Raw genomic sequence first — 21,910 nt, forward strand, 5'->3', positions numbered from 1 at the left:
CAGCTCTGGCTTTTACATGTTGTCCTAGCCCAGTCGTTGCTAGCATGCTGTGTGTTGTGCCTCAGTGTGCATTGTTTACACAACTTGCGGTACGCTACTTAATATGTCCGTGTGGAAACTCGTTCGGTACACCTCCGAACCGAACCGAAACCCCCGTATCGAAACGGTTCAATACAAATACACGTACCGTTACACCCCTAATTCTGAGTGAATAACTGTACTTATTTCCCCATATTTCTGCACAATAACTCAGATATGGTAACACTGGCGAGCAGTAGATAATATGGAGGGATTTTCATAAGTCTGGTTCCTGGTTGTTAGTCAGTCATTTAAGGTCCATATAGAAACATACAACCATTCACACCATCAAAGTGTGGGAACTAAGCCTGTGATGGCTGCATGACAGGAAAGTCAATAGTAGTAGTAAGGGTTTTTTGTTTTTTTTCCTACAGCCACACTTAGCCATACCAAGCATTTAAATACTTTACGTGTTTTCACTCCTAAACAACGTTGAACTTCTTCATACTGAAATAAATACTGTGTTCATCTTGACCCAAAAGGGGGTTACTTTTCAGCAGCAAAGGCTATAGAGTAAACACTATCCTATAATAGTCACATTCACAGTTCTTACATCACACCTTGTGATCGTACCTGTGGCTCGGCGTTATTACAATAAAATGTTTCTTGTTGTTTACCCACCTGAGAATCAGTACACAGACAGCAACCAGAGAGTAGGCCAGTAAAGTTCCGATGGACATCATGTCGACCAGCGCTTTGAGGTCAAACAGGAACGCCATGATGGCTACGACAGGCAAAGACAACACGGTTAGCACATTGAACGTAAACACATTTCTCAAAACAACTGGACTTCTGCAGAATGATTTTCCCAAAGCAGATAACGGATCATATAGCAGGGGTTTTCAAAGTGAGGAACTCAAGAGAATGTGATACAGTTGTGTCGCACCATTCTCTCCGAAAAAGTCATTTTCTAGAGCAGTGGTTCTTAACCTGGGTTCGATCGAACCCTAGGGGTTCGGTGAGTCTGCCTTTGGTGAGTCGGGGTTTGGCAGAGCCTCCGCCGCGGAGGTCAAGACACGCCCGACTCAACGTGTAAATAAAAACTTCTCCCTGTCGCCGTATTATGGATACCCCCAAACAATGTTCCCTCTAATTTTCTATATGTGTGAGCAAACGCAAAAACTCCTTGAGCATTCAGTGGAGCACATGTGAGCGACGTCAGACCTGCAGCACACCTGTCCCAAACCTGACTAAATAACAAGTTCAATGTTTTATTATTGTAATCAAATTACAGCAGTCATTTCCATGAGATTATTTTCTAATGTAAGTGTTTTGACCCACTTACAATGACTATAACATATTGTTTTAATGAGCTGTGTACTAGTATTATATGTCTGGGTGGGGGTCCTGCTTTGGAAATAATGTGTACCCCTTTCAGATATCACATTTAGTTCTCACTAAAACATTCACATGTTGCACAATGAGATGTAAACATGGGATCATGTGTACATTCCTGTAACTTTCTGTTTGTAAAATATACCTTTATTATTATTTCTTTAATATAATAACATCATTTTATGATTACGGTTTGGGTTCGGTGAATGCGCATATGAAAGTGGTGGGGTTCGGTACCTCCAACAAGGTTAAGAACCACTGTTCTAGAGTATGTTTTGACATGTTTATGTAAGAACTAAAATAGAAATAATTTTGCCTTTGGCTTAACAGGCGTTAGTTTAGCAAGTTTGAAAATATTTTTTCTCAAGCTGGCACCTCATGCTTTGAAAATCCCTGGTTTATATCAAAACATTGAAAAAAGTTGTCATACATTGTCACACAGGTGCAACTCAGTAACTTTGAAAAGTACATTTATTTCAGTATTCCAATTTAAAAAGTGAAAGGCTTTTATCCTTTAAATGCAGAGTGAAACATTGGTTTGCACAAATTTGCACTTTAAAACCTCCTCAGCCCTTACTAGAATTGGTGTCTTAGTCTCAATGGAACTCCCGAAATCAAAAAAGATTTGCCTGACATTCAAAGTGATTGAAATGCACCTTTGTACTGTATTTCCTTCAGCTGACCAAACAGCAGACTTCATCTCCACACTGAGTTTTGTTTGATGTGACACACTGGCGGTGCTGCTCTCTTGTGTATCGACAGCTGACCGCAGTGTGGAAAAGAACTCAGCTGCTTGGTGCAGGTCTGCTACTCTTCGTACGTTGTACTACGTCTTACTAAGAGGGACACGTAAAAGTAGCTGTCGTACTTAGTATCGTGTGTGTACCGCACAAATTGCAGTCATTTCTGTGCATGTCATCATAATTTCAAAGTACCAACAAGATTCATAAGCATCGTAAATAACACAGATTGTACTCCTGCAGTAGGAAGAGGATTCATATGGCCCAGTTTACCTGACGCATGAAACGTGACGAATAAGGGCGGTTTCACTATCCCTTTTAACTGCAAGATGGCAGTAGAGTGTTAAATATCTTAAAAAGTGTTTTGTGGCGATTTTTAACTTTGACCACAGGGTCAGTTGTTATGTAGAGTTGTGCTTTCAATCATTTTCAGCAGACTGTATTGCAAAATGATTCTCTCCCCCCATCACCCACCTTTCCTCTCACGTAAGATCCACCCAGGAATGGAGCAATATGAACCCATTCCCTACTGTCTACCAGTAAGTGTATTTAATAGTACACTGGTAACAGGCACATACTGTACATGCACAGACATTTTGGGGGTGCTACATGAATAGTTACCATCGTTCGCAGTTCATATGAATTCAGTGGCACTGAAAGGAGGCAAGGTACTGTATAGTCACCGCCGAGTCAACTGTAAAGACGGTGTCATGTTTAATGTACGACGATGGTGAGCAGCTAACCACGCTCAAAAGATGCTGACTCAGCAACCTGCAACAAGCACTCGATAGTGATATCGTGCAAGTAACGTCCTGTAAGCAGAGGTGGGCAGTAACGCGCTACATTTACTCCGTTACATCTACTTGAGTAACTTTTGGGATAAATTGTACTTCTAAGAGTAGTTTTAATGCAACATACTTTTACTTTTACTTGAGTATATTTATAGAGAAGAAACGCTACTTTTACTCCGCTCCATTTATCTACATTCAACTCTGATTTTTAGCGATCTGTTAATGCATGCTTTGTTTGTTTTGGTTTGTCAGACAGACCTTCAAAGTAGGATCTATCGCATGCCTGCATTTCACCAATCAAATAGTCACTGGTGACGTTTGACTCCGTGTCACCAATCGAACAGAGCCAGGCGGTCACGTGATTAACTGCACATACAGTTTCAGTGGCAACAAGTTTAAGCTTACATGAACTCAACGTCAAATTTGAGGAAGCACATCGCGGTAAGTAACGTTAGTAGATATTTTGGCTGTCACCGTAGGCTGATGTTAGCTTCCCTGCTATGAATCACTGTCAAATGTACATCGTGTGGGGACATTTATTAACGCACTGCAGCCTCATAGACAGACAGAGAGAGAGACACACACACACACACACACACACACACACATACGCATGCATAGAAACACTAATCAGAAGTGCACAGGGTGTTCCCAGATGCAGCCCACACCTATCAGTTTATGGTTTGCATAAAGGCTAACTTGTTATTTTCCTTTATAATCTCTGCTTACTGAGTCTATGGTGCTGTTAAGTTATTGTGGCTCAATTTGCCTTAATTTTTTTATATTAATGTATTATTATTTAATATATATTATTGTTTTAGTTGCTTAAGAGATATTCCTGGCTCTGAATTTGCTCATTGCTTTTTTTATGTTTTTGTGCATTATTTGTTGCCTTCATCATTAAACGAACATGTTACTCATCAGTTACTCAGTACTTGAGTAGTTTTTTCACAACATACTTTTTACTTTTACTCAAGTAAATATTTGGGTGACTACTCCTTACTTTTACTTGAGTAATAAATCTCTAAAGTAACAGTACTCTTACTTGAGTACAATTTCTGGCTACTCTACCTTCTGGGGATAACGGATGCCGATATTAACAAAAGAAACAATAATGAAATAAAAATGATGTCTGTTTGTAAATAAATAAATAAATATTTTAATTCGCAGCATCTTTTACAGAAAGTTGCGGAAAAAGTTGCAATGTTTTGAGGCTTTTTTTTTTTTTTTTTTCAATTACATTAATGGCAATAGTGATTTTATGAATTTTTTATCAATGTTTTAGGTGTTCCTTGTAACCTTGACTCTAAAGAACAGAAGCTTTCAACACCCATCCATCCATTTTTCTACCGCTTGTCCCTTTCGGGGTCACGGGGGGTGCTGGAGCCTATTTCAGATTTCAACACCCATCCATTTTCTACCGCTTGTCCCTTTCAGGGTCGCGGGGGGTGCTGGAGCCTATCTCAGCTGCACATGGGCGGAAGGCGAGGTACACCCTGGACAAGTTGCCACCTCATCACATTTTTTTTATTTTATACCAGAGACACTTAAAAGTAGACACTAGATGGCAATAAAAGCACATACTCAAAGCTCATTGTACTATTACTGTACTGTTTTAATTAATTCTAACTAATAATAGTAATACAAATTAATAAAAAATTACTTAGAGAAACACCAATGGCCACCTTATTGTCCACTTTCTACTCTGTCATTCACAAGTTGTAGAGCACACAATTCCTAAACAGGCTGAATATTTTGAAGTTGGAACGGTTTGGAATCAGATGAAAAATCCGGGAGTTGTGGAACTTTGAAGAATGTCCCATTGATTTCAATGGGAATTTCCCCAAAATTTGGGAAATTCTGGAAAAGCGGGATTTTTTTTGAAAATGGTAAAAAAAAAAAAAAAACTTGAATTAGTTGAAATGGTTGGTGATGGAATTTTTCTAATCGGTCGAGTAATGTTGAAGTAGTAACATGTTGAATTGAGAAATGGTATTACGGAATTCCTGGAAGTTTGGGAAAACCTGGGAATGTCTCCAATTTTGTGATTTGTCCTGATTATGAGGAATGTTTTGACGGTGGAACGATTGAAACGCGTTGAAAAATGTGGAAGGAGTAGTCGCCAAAAAAGGGTGGAAATAGGGCTTTGGAAAACTAGGAATTCTGGAAAATCCTGGAATTTTTTTTAACTTGGAACAAAGGTAGTTTGTAAAATTTCCAGGATGATGGAATGTGTTGAAGGTGGAATGGTTTGAAACGGTTGAAAAATTTGGAAATGGTGGAAGTTTGAAAAATGGCCAATTCATTTTAACTGGGAACAATGTCCCGGAAAACCTGGAATTCTGGGAAATCTCTGAATTTTGGGAATTTGTCAAGGGAAAGCCCGCGATTCCCGAATAGGCTGAACAGCTTGAAGTTGGAACGGTTTGAATCGGGGGGGAAAATGTGGAAGGTAGAGCGCGCCAAAATCTGGAGAAGAAGAAGAAGTTGAATAAATAGATTAATTTTTGGTGTAGAAAACCATATGTGTGAATGCTCTGGAGCATTCACACAATTAATATAGTTTTACATGTTGCTGTTCCTGCTTTGTCTACACAAGAAAGCAAGTAAGTATATTTTATTTATAAAGCGCTTTTCGCAGATAAAATCACAAAGCGCTGTACAAAACATAGGTAAAGTAAAACAACAATTCAATTTAAAACAACAGGGGCAACATCATGAAAAGGATACAAGGTGGATTAAAAATGATAATTAAAAGGTGCATTAACTTAAAGCTTTACTAAAAAGAGACAATTTCAAATGTTTCTTAAAAGTTTCAACACAGTCAAGATCACGAAGGGACTGGTGCAAATTGTTCCAGAGTCTGGGAGCTATAACCTGCAATGCCAGGTCTCCACAGGTTTTAAAACGAGTTTTCGGGATCTTTAGAAGACCCTGGCCTGAAGACCGGAGGCTGCGCCCTGAGGAGTAGGGGCATAACAAGTCAGTGATGTACTGAGGGGCACGGAATGTCAGGACGAAAATTTTAAACCCAATGCGGAATTAAACTGGAAGCCAATGAAGACTGGATAAAATGGGGGTAATATGGGCTGTTCTGGGTGCAGCGGTCAAAAGTCTGGCAGCCGCATTTTGTACAGTCTGAAGTCTCTTTAGCGTTGACTTGTTGAAAAGGGTGAAGAGAGAATTGCAATAGTCAATGCGAGACGAAATGAACGCGTGAATGATCATTTCGAGATCCAATTTGGACAATACATTTCTCACTTTAGAAATATTTCTGAGATGATAAAAACAGTTTTTGGTCAGTTGGCGACCCTCCAAATTCATGGACTGATCCAACACAACCCCAAGGCTTCTGAGGCTGCTTTTAACAGATGTACCCAAAGCACCAAAGGAGTTCCTGATCACGGTGATCTTTTTATCGGGCGCAATTATCAGAGTTTCCGTTTTGTTTGAATTTATCTGGAGGAAATTTGAGGACAACCAGTTTTTAATAGAGGATACGCACTCCAAGAACTCAGATAAAAAGTGAAATTCTGAATCATTGAAGGAGCATAACAGTTTAATATCATCTGCATAGAAATGAAAGAAATAAACATACGTTTTGATTAGAAAGTTGACTGCACGTTTCAGCGCCGCTCAGAGACAAATTTGGTTGGGCAAAATGTGTTTGAAGTTTTAGGCTTTGGACAAAATTGCAAGGCCACGCATAAATAGTACTAGGTTGAATTTACCTGAATTGACATTGCAAATTCCTGGAGGGGCTGGCTAACTTTACACAGCAAACTGATCTTAATGTGACCAGCTCCAAAAAGAACATGCATTTGAGGACACAATCACAAACTTCAACATGCAGCCAACAGCACCAACACCACGTGACGATTGAAAGCCACCACCAGCTGGTTTTACAGGTAAGTCCTTATCTCGGCCGCTTACCCGCAGTAGTACCTGCCACCATGGTGGCAGCCACAGGTGACTGGCGCTTACTCACTTTGGACATAAATTTGAACAGAATGCCATCTCGTGCCATGGCAAAGAGAATGCGTGGCAGAGGGAACATGGCACCCAACAGGCTATGGAGAAGAGGGTTTATGGTTAAGCTGGAGTTCACTGAGGAGAGAACACACTTCACCGACACAACTGTGAAAGCACGACATGAAGAAATGCTCGGATGTCAATGCTCAATTTTTGGTCACATTTTTTTCAAATGGGTTGCTGTGATAATTGTTGGGTGTCTTTCACAGTTGATTGGTGGATGAGATCAGAATCAGACGCTCCACGGCCCCCGGCTCTCACCTGCGACTACACCAGAGGTCATAGTGGCAATAAGGGGGGTCTTCGTTTTAGGATTGATTCGGGCTAAGGCTTTGAAAAGCACCCCATCCTCTGCCATAGCATAGATTACACGAGGCATAGGGAAAATGGAGCCCAGCAAACTGCAGCAGAGACATGCAAGACCAACACGTTAGTCAAAAAAAAAACCACCAAAGCAAACACAGGAACACACAGCAAACACAAGCAGGATGGACGTGCCTTTCTTTTCCGGTGGAATATTGTCAGTTTTTTTTTTTTAAATTACATCTATGGTGTGATTTTTTGTGATTTTAAAACCAAGCCAAACCAAAGAATCGCAAACGGGTCTAAATCAGTGGTGTCAAACGTACGGCCCGCGAACAGGTTTAATCCGGACCACGGGATGAGTTTGCTAAGTATAAAAATGAGCCGAAATTTTAGGAAGAATGAAACTGCTGTTCTAAATGTGTCCACTAGATGTCGCAATAACAAATCTTTGTATCTTTGTAGATTATGCTACATATGTAAAAAAATAAAATAAACCACATTTTGTTAGTGCACCAGTTGAGGAAAATGAGCAAACTACATAAATAACATCCTGTAATTTGATTTTAATATTATTTTTTTATTTTGATAGATTGAAAATTGACACCAATGAGTTGACTATCAAATAATTTATTCAGAAAGTATAAATAACGACAAATATAGATACAACACTATTAACCGCAACATGTAAGTGTAAAAAAATACATTATGATTTGTACATTTTCAGAATGTGCTTGTTCTATTTTTAAACAAAGAAAACAATCTGAGGTTGCCTTTATTTTGAAGTTATTGTCCCGTGATTTCACCAGTCTTGCCCACTTGGGAGTCGATTTTCCTCCATGTGGCCCCCGATCTAAAATGAGTTTGACACCCCTGGTCTAAATCAATCAGTTGCACAATGGAAGTGCCGAAAGCCTGGTTACTACACAAACACAAATAGCATACCGTGGCCAAATTAAAATCCATTCAAGTTAAATTTGAAAATATTCAAAAATGCACATCACAAGCTCAAGACTCATCTAAATAACTAATAAAGATAAACGTAACCCTTCAGGGAAGAGAGGCACCATAGGCTCCAGACTATTTTTATATTGTTATGTTACCAAATGTGTTTTTTTTTTTACAACTTTTTACTGCTTATCTGTTGTTTTGTCTTAAACGTAATGCCAATTTATGATTGAGCTTACAACGCAGCTCTAGGGTGTTTTATTTAGTTTTATTGTCCTTCTTAGTCCTGCAACAAGAGTGCACCCTCTCGGTGCAAAACATAGTTGTAGTGTGTTTGTCTAACATCCCATGTCCTCAACTCTTAATGACTTAGATTTGATTGAACATGTGACCATTTTATTTGAAGTTGGCACGTTGTGTAAATCGTAAATAAAAACAGAATACAATGATTTAAACCTATATTCAATTGAATAGACTGCAAAGACAAGACACTTAACGTTCGAACTGAGAAACGTTGTTATTTTTTGCAAATATTATCTCATTTGGAATTTGATGCCTGCAACATGTTTCAAAAAAGCTGGCAAAAGGTGCAAAAAAGACTGAAAAAGTTGAGGAATGATCATCAAACACTTATTTGGAACTTCCCACAAGTGAACAGTCTAATTGGGAACAGGTGGGTGCCATGATTGGGTATAAAAGCAGCTTCCATTAAATACTCAGTCATTCATAAACAAGGATGGGGCGAGGGTCACCACATTGTCAACAAATGGGTGAGTAAATTGTCGAACAGTTTGAGAACAACATTTCTCAACGAGCTATTGCAAGGAATTTAGGGATTTCACCATCTACGGTCCGTAATTTCATCAAAAATGTCAGAGAATCTGGAGAAATCCCTGTACAAAAGCGATGATATTACGGACCTTCGATCCCTCAGGCGGTACTGCATCAAAAAGCGACATCAGTGTGTAAATGATATCACCACATGGGCTCAGGAACACTTCAGAAAACCACTGTCAGTAACTACAGTTTGTCGCTACATCTGTAAGTGCAAGTTAAAACTCTACTATGCAAAGCGAAAGCCATTTTTTAACAACACCCAGAAACGCCGCCGGCTTCGCTGGGCCCGAGCTCATCTAAGATGGATTGATGCAGAGTGGGAAAGTGTTCTGTGGTCTGATGACCACAAATTATTTTTAGAAACTGTGGACGTCGTGTCCTCCAGAACAAAGAGGAAAAGAACCATCCGGACTGTTAACGGCTCAAAGTTGAAAAGCCAGCATCTGTGATGGTATGGGGGTGTATTAGTGCCCAAGGCATGTGTAACTTACACATCTGTGAAGGCACCATTAATGCTAAAAGGTACGTACGTTATCATGGGCGCCCCTGCGTATTTCAGCAAGACAATGCCAAGCCACATTCTGCACTTGTTACAAGAGGAAAAGAGTGCGGGTACAGTGTAGTCCAGACCTGTCTCCCATTGAAAATGTGTGGCGCATGATGAAGCGTAAAATACCACAACGGAGACCCCGGAATTCAGCTGTACATCAAGCAAGAATGAGAAATAATTCTACCTGAAAAGCTTCAAAAATTGGTCTCCTCAGTTCCCAAACATTTACTGAGTGTTGTTAAAAGTAAAGGCCATGTAACGGACTGGTAAAAATGCCCCTGTGTCAACTTTTTTGCAATGTTTTGCTGTCATTAAATTCTAAGTTAATGATTATTTGCAAAAAAAAAATAAGTTTCTCAGTTCGAACATCAAATATATTGTCTTTGCAGTCTATTCAATTGAATATAAGTTGAAAAGGATTTGCAAATCATGGTATTCTGTTTTTATTTACCATTTACACAACGTGCCAACTTCACTGGTTTTGGGTTTTGTATATACACAGTCTGGAGACCGACCTGCATACAACATGATTGGCTGTGTATAGTTCTAACAATCATGGAAAAAGCAATGCAAATAAACAATGAAAACAATTCAGCCTTGCACCCACCATTTAGCAGCAGAAATCAATCCGATAGTAAGTATTACAGCATGCACATTTATAATTAGACATTCATAATCTTAATGTAAAAACAATCAGTTGGTTACCTGGTGGACAGGGCACAAAGTGAACCAACAGCCACCACATATTTGGCAGGGCTCCATCCCACATATTCAAAAGCCATGGGCAGTGGGCTCTTCTCATCCAGCAGGTAGTAGGGCATCATAAGTGTGAGCGCAGCCGAAACACCAAAGTAGGCCAGGAAACACACAGTCAGTGACACCACTATGCCGATTGGAATGGCCCTTTGAGGATTCTTCACCTCCTCACCTGTAGCAGCAAAACATTTTTACAGTGTTTTTATATGGAAATAATGGCGTGGTACCAACAACTGACTGTATATTAAATAATAATAATAATAATAATAATAATAATAATTATAATAATAGCTTTTATTTGTAAAAAAAGCACTTTACATTGAGCAAACAACCTCAAAGTGCTACAGTGTATTGAAAAAAAAAATTAAAATAAAAAGATAATAAAAAAATAAAAATAAAAACTAGAACAGCCTAATAGCTAGAACTAGTATGCATATATCTATAAAAATTTAAGTTTTAAATGTATTCCGATAACAGCAATAATACTGTGTAAAATTTTACATATTAACTTGCTGGTTAAATTAATAATGTTCTGTATTAATTATACAGTCGTGCCTCGTTTATCTCGGTTAATTTGGGACCGGACATGATCGCCATAAAAGAATTCCCGCAAAGTAGGATTATCATTAAAAAATAAAACATTTTCATAGCTGGAGCATGCAAAAAGTCTTGCTAAATATGTTTTTTAAAATTATTACAGTGGGGACGGGATTCATATGGCCCCATTCCTTGGTGAATTTTGCATGAGAGGAAGAGGAGGGGTTAATCATTTCCAGTCTGCTGAAAATAATGGAAAGTGCCACTCTACATAGCAACTGACGCTGTGTTCAAATTTGGAATTGCCACAAAACACATTTTAAGATATTCAACGCTCTACTGCCGTCTGGCGGCTGAAGTGGATAGTGAACCCCCTCAATTCGTCACCTTTCATGTGTCAGGTAAATCGTGACAGATGGGGCCATGTGAATTCCTTTTGTAGATGCCCCTAAACATAAAATAACAGCCATATAATCACCTTTACACGCGTTTCACCCAATGTAGTAGCCTTGAGTTTGTTCTACTGTAGATTACTCGCAGCCACGATCATTAGCTGTGATGTTAGCATTCTGTGTTAGCATTGCATCTCCACATAGACCATGTCAAAGTTATTTTTGTCGAAGATCAAGTGCATCAAAAGAATTTGTCTCCATGAATTGATTAACTTTAACAAGTTGAAAAAGGTATTCGGGTGTTACCATTTAGTGGTCATTTGTACGGAATATGTACTGTACTGTGCAATCTACTAATAAAAGTCTCAATCAATCAATCAATCCACTTTGAGACAGCTGTTGATAGCTGATAGCAGTCTCAATTAGCCTGAAGTACTGCACCGAATGTTCAATGCTACGTCCAGCTGACATCTTTCCACATCGCTCATGTGAAAGGCTCACAAATGTGGAGATGTGTTATTGATGAGGCAGGAGTTGAAGATAAAGTCCGTCAAAATGTTGTTCTGCCAAAAGTTGTCCCACTACAGATTGTGAAGATAGTCCCAAAATTAGCCGGAATGTAAGTACTGCTTGGTATATTTTTTGATCGCCACAACATAATAATAATAAATAAGAGACAAATAATGCTCTGTAATGTGTTATATATATATAACCTAATTTAGGCCAAAAATATGTGAAATATGTTGTTTTTTTATTCTAATTGGTAAGAAAGGAAACCAGTATTCCCATAAGGATATTTATTATTGTCGCCACCAAATGCAGTTCACATCTGGTGATTTTGAATTATTTCTAGTAAATGTGAGGTCCTACCCGTTGTTGCTATGCAGTCAAACCCCACAAAAGCATAGAAGCAAGTGGCGGCCCCAGCTAACGTTCCACTGAAACCATACGGCATGAATCCTCCTGCTCCGTAATCACTGCTCACGTTGGCCGTCACCGATAAGTTCCTAAAAACAATAATAACAACAAAGTGATTATCTGGTAGACGGAGTTCTGTACTGTGTGTTAATGGAAGTACTGTACCTGACAATTATGGTGACATTTACGAGAGATTCTTCCGTTATCTTCCAGTTGCGTGTGTCTCCTTTGACAAAGCCGGAGATAATGACGAAGAGGAGTACAAGCACGTTGACTGAGGTGAAGACTTTATTTACCCACGCGGATTCCTTCACTCCGAACGACAAAAGTCCTGCGTGAGCACGATGACAGCGAATGTGAAAACTTTAAATTAAAAGGTACAGCAATGCTGTAGACTTGCATCTACGAGCTGCACACCTCTGCTGTTCAAATTATTGTAACTAAAAGGGGTTCTCAAAAAAAAAGATTCACATCCAAATCGCTATTTTTATTTATTCCGATTCTAAATTGATTCATCATTTTTGAAACTTGATTTCTATCTAAATGTGTGTTATATATATATATATATATATATATATATATATATATATATATATATATATATATATATATATATATATATATATATATATATATATATATATATATATATATATATATATATATATATATATATATATATATATATATATATATATATATATATATATATATATATAAAAATGATAAATGGGTTATACTTGTATAGCGCTTTTCTACCTTCAAGGTACTTTGACAGTATTTCCACATTCATCCATTCACACACACATTCACACACTGATGGCGGGAGCTGCCATGCAAGGCGCTAACCAGCAGCCATCAGGAGCAAGGGTGAAGTGTCTTGCCCAAGGACACAACGGACGTGACTAGGAAGGTAGAAGGTGGGGATTGAACCCCAGTAACCAGCAACACTCCGATTGCTGGCACAGCCACTCTACCAACTTCGCCACGCCGTCCCTATAACTGTATATATATATATATATATATATATATATATATATATATATGTATATATATATGTATATACAGTATATGTGTATTCAAATATATATATATGAATGTCTATATGTACATACTGTATGTATGTACATACATATACTGTATGTAATATGTAAATATGTATGTACATATGTATGCTATATACTGTATGTAATATGTAAATATGTATGTACATACATATGTAGTATATATATATATATATATATATATATATATATATATATATATATATATATATATATATATATATATATATATATATATATTTTTTTTTTTTTTTTAAATCTACTTTTAGACTAAAATCGTTATGCATCTATTATTAATAATATTATTTTATCTTATACATTGTTGGTTTTCTTTTTTTAGTATTGTATTTACGGTAATTTAACTATTATTTGTATACTAAATAATATATTACGAGAATCGTGTTGAATCGAGAGAATATATTGGAGAGTTTCTGTGTCACAGTAAACCTAAGCAGTGTCAATTTATCTGTAGTAAAAATCAACTCCCAGATGAAAAATGTACTCCAATGTAATATTAGTCGCTTATCTCTTTTGCATGAGCTGATTGTCGGAAAACAGATCATGCTAATTCATTTTCTGCTACATTGTTACATTCGTACGGTGGCTGACTAGGGGGAAAACATAATTAAAAAACAAAAACACACAAACACCATGAAACTGATTCCACGGCAAATTGCTGCAAATTAAAAATGCCGCAATCACATAATCTGCAGGAACACTAATAAATGTGAAAGGATAATGCTGCCAATGTCATGCATTAAAGAAACCCTGCAAATTCGCGGAACAAAATGAAAGTTAGCCAGACTACCATGGGTGCCAGGCCTGAGGGATATATGTCTTTAAAGACAAGAAGAACGTTGGCAGAACGAGAATGTAAATTTTTCCATCCATCCATTTTTACCGCTTGTCCAAGGTCGTGGAGGGACCGGAGCCTGTCCTGCAACTTATGCTGTTAAAAAGCAGTTGCTCTCTAATACTGTAAATTGTAAAATGTTACCCCTTAAAAGACAGACAGCGTCCTGATGACCAAAATTTCCCTAACAAGTTCTCTAAATGTATTTGTTGCTCCTGAAAATGTATCTGGCAGTCATTTCCCATAATATCCGTTAGTTTTTGAGTAATGGGTACTGTAGATAACTAACTGTACTTGGAACGCCCCTGTCTCGACTCGATATGCCGCCCTCTCTTGGTGTGACATCATCCATAGAACTGGAGTCCAATTCCTCACATAGACATGCATGGATAAATGCACATACAACTATTATTTGGGTTACATAACAGCATGTTTTTTTCACCCTGGTCCATGATTTATTTTAAACTTATACAGTTAACAATATGAGAAAAAAAATATATATATAAAGGAATAGCTATTCCTGGACTCACTTGCTCTTCAATCTCCTCTTCCTTAGACACCATAGCCTTAAGCATCTTGAGGAAAACATCAGTAGAAGAGGACACAAAATAAAATACTAGCGGCTTATCTTCTTTTTCTCTCGTTTTTGAGCGTCTTTTTTTTGCAGATTCTGACAAATTATTTTTTCCTCAAGGTGGACCTGATTTTCAGGATCACATTTGGATTGATTCTTTGTTTTTTCCCATCCAAACTCCCACTAAAACTCTTCTTCTTTGAAGTCAGAATCATTCAAAAGATGTCTGCAAATTGCACTCCCTCGCTTGGTCCGTCTCATTTCGAGCAAGTCAATTTGACGGTTGATTTGGAAATGTATGCAGGCTGACCCCCTCTTTAGTTATATTGCTCCAACCTGCACCAATGCATCTGGCAGACAGATTTGATAATTAATTCGAATTCTGCGCAAAAATATTGAGACTTTCTATGACAATGCTACCGAAACACACATTACGCAATATGAAATTGTCGAGAGTCTTCTGTAGGTGACATCAGCAGGCTGATGCAGGCCCATACACATTTTGGAGCTAAAAGTGGGCGCTCGAAAATGTGCTCAAACTTGTTAGAAAACAAACCTTAAATCACTATTTTGGTATATTTTAGGGGAACTTTTTTATATGAACTATGAAATAAGTGTCAATGTTGTCAGCATGAAGGGGTCTTTTAAGTCTTGACTTACCTTCATGCTTATCTGTTATGGGTTTGTGTGTGCTCTTAATTTTTGATTTTTTTTTTTTATCATGCAATGTTTGTATAATTGTAGTATTTTTAATTTGCAGAATTTTCCCATTGTGTCTGTTTCATTGTGTTTGAGTGTTTTTGATTTTGGATCACCTCTGTGTTTGGACATTGCACTCGTTTACCCCAGTCGGCCATCATATTAATTTTCTTATATTACAAACCCTGTTTCCATATGAGTTGGGAAATTGTGTAAGATGTAAATATAAACGAAATACAATGATTTGCAAATCATTGTATTCTGTTTATATTTACATCTAACACAATTTCCCAACTCATATGGAAACAGGGTTTGTACATTCTTTGTACGCAGAACACAGATTAAGTAGTACACGTTCAAATTGTGTTGCTTATATCAGCACATCTGAACATCAGCCAAAATGTTTATTTCTTCATGTTGTTTACATAAGAGCCATAAACAGTACACTGCAAAAAAGACCTAAGATAAAAATATTAGATTTTAAGACACAAAATATTATGAAATTACCTAGCTGCATGAACATATAATTTTACTTGATAAAACATCTTAAATTAAAATTTGTATATATAGAAATTAGCAGGGCTTTTAAGATCGAAATACATTTTTTATTCTGAAAACAAGCATTATTCAACTTGCAATTCTTAAATTAAGCACCCTCAAAATGTTGCAGAATCTTTGAACAATATATTTTATCTTATTTGAATAGTTAGTTTCTCAATGTTGACATTATTAAACTAGAATCAAGATTGGTCAATGACTGAAAATAACTCAATAGCTCTTAAAACTAGTGAAATGTCTCGAAAAACTATTTAAAATCTTGGCAAGTGGCAAATAATTTGCAGTGTAGTATCATAAACAATTAGAAGATGCCTGGTGAGATACATTAGTCGTCTATGACAATTCCTTTTTTTTTTTTCCTCATCCAGTCATTATTTGATATCTTACCAGACAGCAGCAGAATCAGACAGACAGCAAAGAAGTCGGGGTACTGAGCCAGACCAGGAGAGTTCATGCTGAAGTAAGTTTTGCAAAATATCTCAATGTGCCCTCCTGTCATTTCATCAAATGTTCCACTCCAAGCCCGAGCTACTGAGGAGGTTCCTGTAAGAAAACAGAAGACAAAATGAGAACGCAGCATCTAGATAACGCAGCAATGCCGGTCATTTGGTAAATAACTCACCAATCACGTAAGAGAGGATCAGGTTCCAACCAGTGATAAAGGCCCAGACCTCCCCTACAGTCACGTAACTGTAAAGGTAAGCGGAACCGGTCTTTGGGACACGAGCTCCAAACTCTGCATAACAAAGGCCGGCCATAACGGAGGCCAGTGCCGCAATTAAGAAGGAGATAACAATGCTGGGACCGGAGTCTCCCTTGGCCACTTCTCCAGCCAGTACATAAACACCAGCACCGAGAGTGCTGCCCACACCCAGGGCGATGAGGTCCACGGTACCCAGGCAGCGGCAGAGCTTCGAATCCTCCAAGCTGCTGAGGTCAACCAACTTTCGGCGCACCAGAGAGCGGCCGAACGACAGAACTTGCTCCAACATGTTGTTGCCTGCTGAGATAGAAAATAATTGCTGAGTTTCTTTACAGTATTTGCATTTGCCATATGGCCTACAGTGGTGACTTGGCATACAATTGCGAAAAAACGTTGCCCATTGAAATTAATGGAAACATGTTATTTATGTTTGTCCCCCCCCTCCCCCCCGCCCAAAAAAAACCCGACATGTAACATTCCTTTTAAAAAGAAAAACACACTTTTAGATAATAAATATTGTTCAAAAACAATACAATAGAATATAGTACAAACAACTACCGTAGTTTTATGAAGTGATGTAATAATAATGGACACCATTTACCCTGGAGAGTGGACTCATGCATTAACCCCATTCAAGCTGCTTCTCTTTCAAATACACCATTATCAGCTTCTCCAGATTTTCATGAAAAATGTCTGCCGTTTAGATATTATTTTAACGTCTTTGGCTGGCGTTAGAATCATTCTTTCTTCAGTATGACTGGCAGTGATACGCTGGAACTGCTTCGTCAAGTTGATTTGTTTTAATGATGTCTTTCTTTAATTCAATAAATAACATTGCACTGTCCTTCATACTCACTTTCTTCCTTCCAATGGTTGGAAAAACAAAATAGTTTCGATCTATAGCTATAAGCTAATGCTAGTGAGTAAAAACGATCTTAAGGGGTGCACTGTGGCATTCGGCTCTTAACCTTTTTGACCTCGGGGCCCAACTTTTCCTCTCCATAGGGGACCGGGGGCCCACTCAGATATTAACACTTAGTAATCTTACTCTTGATTTTAATATTATTCAATAATTATATCTAACCTACTTACAATGTACAACCTTGTCAAATGATATGAAAGCATGTGTTAATCACAAAGATGATTATCAAGCCTTAGGTCCGGCTGATTACAAAAATAAATACTAATCAAATATACTGCAAAAGAAGACACTAAAAAAACTGATGAAAAATCAATTTACATACAATTACGCAGTATTCTAACTAAATTAATAATAAATAAGTAATGTTTCTTTACTAAACGTTCAATAAAATGAAAGTGCAAATTAAAAAAAATACAGCTTCTCAACTGTAGTCATATTTTTTGCGCTTGAGAAACTTTTCTACGACTTTAGCTCCAGACTTCTTCTGTTTGTTTAAAATGGTCTTTACTGCCACAAGTGGTGGAAGAGTGGATTACGACTGAGTACCGCAGAAAAACAGATCTTTTTGGTAAAAATGCAGACAAGTCAGTTAAAATAGAACACAAGGGGTTTTGTTGAGGGATGAACTATAGACTTAAACCTATGACATACGGTTTTTAGGAATGCTGCCAAGGTGTGTTGTGGGCAGTGTTGGGACTAACGCGTTACAAAGTAACGCGTTACTGTAACGCCGTTAGTTTCGGCGGTAACTAGTAATCTAACGCGTTATTTTTTATATTCAGTAACTCAGTTACCGTTACTACATGATGCGTTACTGCGTTATTTTACTTTATTTTTTATGTAGTATCGGCTAGAAACTGAAGATCTGAGTGTGTTTTGTGGCAGCGCTGCGGTGGAAAAGAAAAGGCGTACGTGCTTTGTGTGGGTGGGGGCGGGGGGACGACGACTTCCATACCGTAGTTGAGGAGCGCAGGGGAGACGTTCCTTCGGGGCTAACAACCTTCACTTTACCCGGAAGTGGTCTTTACAGCTGAGGGTGAATGACGAGGCCGGCGGTTTGTTGCAACTTTGTGACTTTATTGGACGCAGCCATTCACCAAGCTAGAGAGAGCACCTGCAAGCACTCACTGTCGCCGCTCCCTCACTTCTCTCGCCCACTCACTGACGTCACTCACCCACATGCTGTCATATCTTAAAGGGCCACACACACACACACACACGCACACACATAAACGCTACTATCATAACAACTAACAAGACATCAAGGCGAAGCCAAGAGTCGATTTTTTTAACAAGGAGAAATTCTCAATACTTTTCTTTTGTCGAGCACAAAGAAAATAACATTTTAGTTAAATGTAAGTTGTGTCTTGGATCAAATATCCTATCTACTTCAAGTTCAAGTTAAAGTGCCATTATGTTGCAGCTATTTAAAATAGTTTTGTCAATTTGTTCTGGCCAGAAACAAATTGGCCTTTGAAACATATCTTTGTCTTTGTGTGTTGTATGTAGAGCACATTGCTTAGCAGAGTTCAGTGATGTAAATGCATGTCAAGTTGATCAACACATTGTATTATTCTCCAGTGCAATAACAGTACTGATGTGAAGGCTAAAGGGCATTAATGGGAGCTTTTAAAAAAGAAAAGAAAAAAAGAAGTAACTAAATAGTTACTTTTCAAAGTAACGCATTACTTTTTGGTGTAAGTAACTGAGTTAGTAACTGAGTTACTTTTGAAATGAAGTAACTAGTAACTATAACTCATTACTGGTTTTCAGTAACCAACCCAACACTGGTTGTGGGGTGCCATTCATTAAGTGAACATCCTATTAGAACTCTATTGTTTGGAGTTACGGTGCATACAGTATGACATGAAAGGGATGCATTCACTAAGGGGCCCTGAATGCATCAGTATGGCCCACCAACCGCATTCCAATATCGCTCAGAAACAGAGAAGCTGCAGAGTAATTCTTCTTTACTACTCTACTGTACAACGTACAAAAAAGTTCTATTGAATTTTGCACATTTATCATTAGCACTCAATTTACGTTGCTTTGCTGTAAATTTTGATTAAATTAACCATTAATGAACCCTGATAACCATCTAAATGTGCATTCATCTGCACTAAAGAGTGGATATTTAAACCATGACATGTGTATTATGGACATGGCAGCTCATTATCATTACAATGTGGACAATTTGTTACAGCGTCTCTTGCATTATATTACAGTGTATGAAAAAGAAACACTGGAAACACACAATTTAGACCAACTTGCGGTTGGCAGCTATCTTTTTATGTCCTGGAAATTACATTAATTCATAATGATGCGTATTGGACACAACTACTTTGCTTTGTCACCTACCACACATAAGCTAAGATAATGTCGAGTTTTTGCAAATTACCTAGCATATACTGATCTATAATGTACAAAATGTATCAAAGTGTCATTTTACAGTACATTTCAGTAAAAGTTTGGACACCCCTGATTTACGTTGTAATCAATGTAAATATTTTGCAGCTTTTTTCTCAATCCAATCCAATCCACTTTATTTGTATAGCACATTTAAACAACAGAAATGTTTTTTTCTCCTATTGTTCAAAAAGATTAAACCATGCTAAAGACATAAAGTGACACGTTTAAAGCAAATATTTGCTTGATTATAAATGCTGTATGGTCCTACCTGTTAGAGGGATTCCTGAGTGGATGTTAGAAGCCCAGAATTCAGGTCAAACAGCAAAAAGTAGCACGGTGTGTCAGCATGGATCATTTGCAGATCAACTAAGTAGGACTGGAGCTGCAGCCTAAGTTTCTGGGCTTCACACTAATTCACCTCTTTGACTGTACAAACTGTGCACAGAGGATATTTACTCCTCCCCTCTGTCCCAAGTGTTCTTTCATAGGGTCTGCCCAGCCTTGCCCCTGTACTCTGCCTCTATAGCCTGGTGAGAGATGTCCCCGTTCTTCATTTCCATGCTGTTCAATTGGAATATTGCCATATTTTAACACACACTTCCCCGCAAGCGAGAAAAAGAAGGGTACATACTGTTATGGTGGAAATAGTAGTTGTTAATGCCCACTGAGGTCTACAGCCCAGGTGTGGATGCTTACCGAGCACTGATAAATGCTTAAGCAACCGGCATTGACAAACAACGTGTCAGAACTTGTGTTTACCCAGTGCAGGCTGCTAAAAGCATGGCAGCTGATTGGTCAATGAAGGGTAGACGAGCAACAGCAAAGGGGTGGTCTGTACTCCTCCTAATGGGTGACAGGTATTGCTCAATGCTCTCTGAGCTGTTGGACCCACGGACGTGAATCGATATCACGGCTCACGTTTGGGGTCGCATCAGGAAACACAATCCTGCATGGCTACTTCGTTTGGTACAGTTACGGCGTCAAAATTGAGGGAAAATGTTATTGCAACTGAGGTTAGCGGGGAGTAGCCTAATTCTGGCAAAAGCTCAAACTGGCCTAAAACATCAGTGGGAAGGTAGCAGCTGGCCTCCAGAGATATCAATGGAGCCACAGACCAGAGACTCGATGGAATGAACAAGCTGTTCTCACTCAGAGAGTGTCCTTACGCTCACAACTCACAATCATTCTTTGGCTGCAGAGGCCATTTCTGTGACCTGCATACTGATGGCAAACCACACGTTGTTAATGTGGCTTTCAGTGTTTCCCAACCTTTATTGGGCCTTACAAGGCAAATGTTGCATTGGAAAAATATCACAGATCACCACCAAACCAAAATGTTGGCAGCAGGTGGATGTGCCTTCTGTCATCTAGTGTAGGAGCATGTAATACATGTAATGCATAGCGAGATGCACAAAGATACATACAGTAAGGAAGGGATTCATAAGGCCCCATTCCTGGGTGGATCTCGCGTAAGAGAAAGAGGGGTTGATTATTTTCCAATGCAGTCAGCTGAAAATGATGGAAACTGCCACTCTACATAGCAACTGACACTGTGGTCAAAGTTAGAATTGCCACAAAACACATTTTGAGATATTCAACACTCTACTGCCGTCTGGCAGCTAAGGTAGATAGTCAATTCTCATTCTTGGGGTGACGAATCGATTTAGAATCGTTTCTCGATTCAAACAGTTTCTCGACATATATTATTTGGTATAAAAAAATTTAACAGAGCCATTTCAAAACAGGTTACAGGCTACCAAAGCTCCTCTTGGCTGCTGACATATGACGTATACCAGGGGTGTCAAACATACGGCCCGCGGGCCGGAACCGGCCCCCAAGGAGGTTCGATCAGGCCCGCAGGATAATTTGAAAGTGGAAAAATGCATAAAAGACATGAATTAATATTTTAAA

At 38.3% G+C, this 21,910-nt stretch overlaps 1 protein-coding gene across 6 annotated transcripts in view; it reads right to left on the minus strand.

The window, feature by feature from the left end:
• The window catches only part of slc7a2 (solute carrier family 7 member 2), a 396,413-nt gene extending 375,718 nt beyond the window's left edge, over positions 1-20,695 (minus strand). For 3 of the 6 annotated variants that reach the window (XR_009825958.1, XM_062045552.1, XM_062045557.1), the window contains exons 1-8: positions 20,268-20,590; positions 16,588-16,968; positions 16,353-16,508; positions 12,383-12,548; positions 12,170-12,306; positions 10,320-10,542; positions 7,238-7,377; positions 700-802 (exon numbers count right to left, since the gene is read on the minus strand). Coding sequence is in view for 5 of the 6 variants with exons in the window: in XM_062045552.1 (XP_061901536.1) it covers positions 700-802; positions 7,238-7,377; positions 10,320-10,542; positions 12,170-12,306; positions 12,383-12,548; positions 16,353-16,508; positions 16,588-16,957 (1,295 nt within the window). In the remaining variant the exon portion in view is untranslated. Of the gene's footprint in view, positions 1-699; positions 803-6,877; positions 7,015-7,237; positions 7,378-10,319; positions 10,543-12,169; positions 12,307-12,382; positions 12,549-16,352; positions 16,509-16,587; positions 16,969-20,267; positions 20,591-20,630 lie in introns of those variants that run through there. The other 3 variants (XM_062045555.1, XM_062045554.1, XM_062045556.1) reach the window with 3 other exon arrangements.
• Positions 20,696-21,910: the final 1,215 nt, after the last annotated feature.

This window comes from Entelurus aequoreus, linkage group LG04 (genome assembly GCF_033978785.1).
Source record: "Entelurus aequoreus isolate RoL-2023_Sb linkage group LG04, RoL_Eaeq_v1.1, whole genome shotgun sequence".
Lineage (NCBI taxonomy): Eukaryota > Metazoa > Chordata > Actinopteri > Syngnathiformes > Syngnathidae > Entelurus > Entelurus aequoreus.